This window comes from Penicillium canescens, assembly GCF_028828765.1.
Source record: "Penicillium canescens strain IBT 15451 chromosome Unknown utg000013l_segment0_segment0, whole genome shotgun sequence".
NCBI classification, from domain to species: domain Eukaryota; kingdom Fungi; phylum Ascomycota; class Eurotiomycetes; order Eurotiales; family Aspergillaceae; genus Penicillium; species Penicillium canescens.
In genome coordinates, this window is record NW_026703975.1 from 188,800 (window position 1) to 190,456 (window position 1,657).

Consider the following 1,657-nt stretch of genomic DNA (forward strand, 5'->3'; position numbering starts at 1 on the left):
CGTGTAAGTCCGTTTCATTTGGGGTTTAGCCTGGTAGGAGCACGTCATAGCGTAGTCGAAGTAGTGGGTGGTTCTCACGGGCAGCCAAATAGGTGGAACTGGGCGACGCGCCACTGTAGACCTTCTCGTGCACGGGATTTAATATACTGGGTCCGGTTCCATGTTCACTCTCCACAGTATCATCATAGGAACACGGGTTGTTATCTCCAGGGCCAGGAACCGTGCCCCCAGATGCCATTTCTTTTATACAAGCGCGGGCCTTACTCCTCGCGACTTTTGCTTCCACAGGGACACGGCCCAGCTCCCTGGAATCTTGGTCATGGTAGTCCACGCTCTGCGTTCTTTATATGCCGCAGGGGTCGACTCGTCCCTCTCTCGTCGCTGGGAGTTTCGCAAAGAGTCCCCGCTCGAGGGTAGCGACCGCTCGCTTTTTATTGCCATGGGCGTGATAGCTCTCTTCTCTTTGGGGTCCACTCTTAGCCTCGTCTCATTCCTGACGTACCGATTCATCCACTGGCAGCGGTACTATAAGCACTCGCTTGCTCAGAACCAATACGTTGTGCTTATTTACAATCTCCTGCTGGTTGACTTGCAGCAAGCAATCGCCTTTCTAATCAGTTTGTACTGGGTGTCTCGTGGAGGCATCCGCTTTGGTGAGCCCGCCTGCTATTTGCAAGGATGGTGGATTCAGACAGGAGACCCGGGTAGTGGGTTGTTCGTCCTGTCAATTGCTCTTCATATGGTGGCCGTGGTGCTGCGTGGCCGACAATTGCCGTTCAATATCTTTGTATACTTGGTGATCGGGCTATGGATATTCATTCTCGTTTTGGGATTCATTCCGGTTGGTTTGTATGGCTCTGAGGCGTTTGTCATCTCAGAGGCCAATTGGGTATATACTCCTGCTTCCCTTGTGCCTGAAGACCAGTGAGCTGATTCGCTTGATTATACAGTGCTGGTTGAGTCCAGAGCACGAAAATGAACGACTTTGGGGTCACTATATCTGGATTTTCTTTTCCGAGTTCGGTACAATCGTCCTCTATGCGATAATGTTCTTCTACCTTCGACGTCGTATGACGCAAGCGAAGATGCTCCGCCGTGGCCAGCAAGAGAGCCTGCACCGTCTCAACCGAGTTGTTATTTACATGGTGATCTACCCATTCGTTTACCTGATTCTGTCGCTGCCACTTGCTGCGGGTCGTATGGCAACCGCTCGCGGTGACCCCCCAGTAAGACTTACTTCGGTATCGCTGGCTCCTTGATGGCTTTGTCTGGTGTCATGGATGTGATTGTCTATACCCTTACTCGTCGCCACCTGCTCATCGATACCGAGCACAGTACGACTGACGGCAACTATGATAACACAGACTCACAATGGCAGACCATCGTTACCGCAACCGCTGGTGGTGGAACTCGCTCTCGAAAGGGAGGGTCCCGCATGGGATCTCGACTGAGCTCGAAGTTCAGGCGGAGTATGCCCACTGTTGACAAGGAGACCCGACATCGTCCGCTCGAGGACTCAACCGAGGATATTGTTCCGAAGAACGACGTGGAAATGACCAACTTTGGTGGCGTGTACCAGGAAACCACCATTGAGATCTCTCACGAACCCGCAACCCCTGCTGGGTATATGGATAGGAGCGCACGCCGGAGCGGCTAG

General features: G+C 52.7%; 1 protein-coding gene across 1 annotated transcript; it reads left to right on the plus strand.

The window, feature by feature from the left end:
- Positions 1 to 319: 319 nt before the first annotated feature.
- N7446_014123 (uncharacterized protein) lies at positions 320 to 1,657 on the plus strand (the record flags this gene model as incomplete). Its single annotated transcript, XM_058522862.1, has 3 exons — positions 320 to 889; positions 951 to 1,174; positions 1,228 to 1,657. The coding sequence occupies 3 exons, from the start codon at positions 320 to 322 to the stop codon at positions 1,655 to 1,657; spliced, it is 1,224 nt and encodes a 407-aa protein (XP_058364813.1).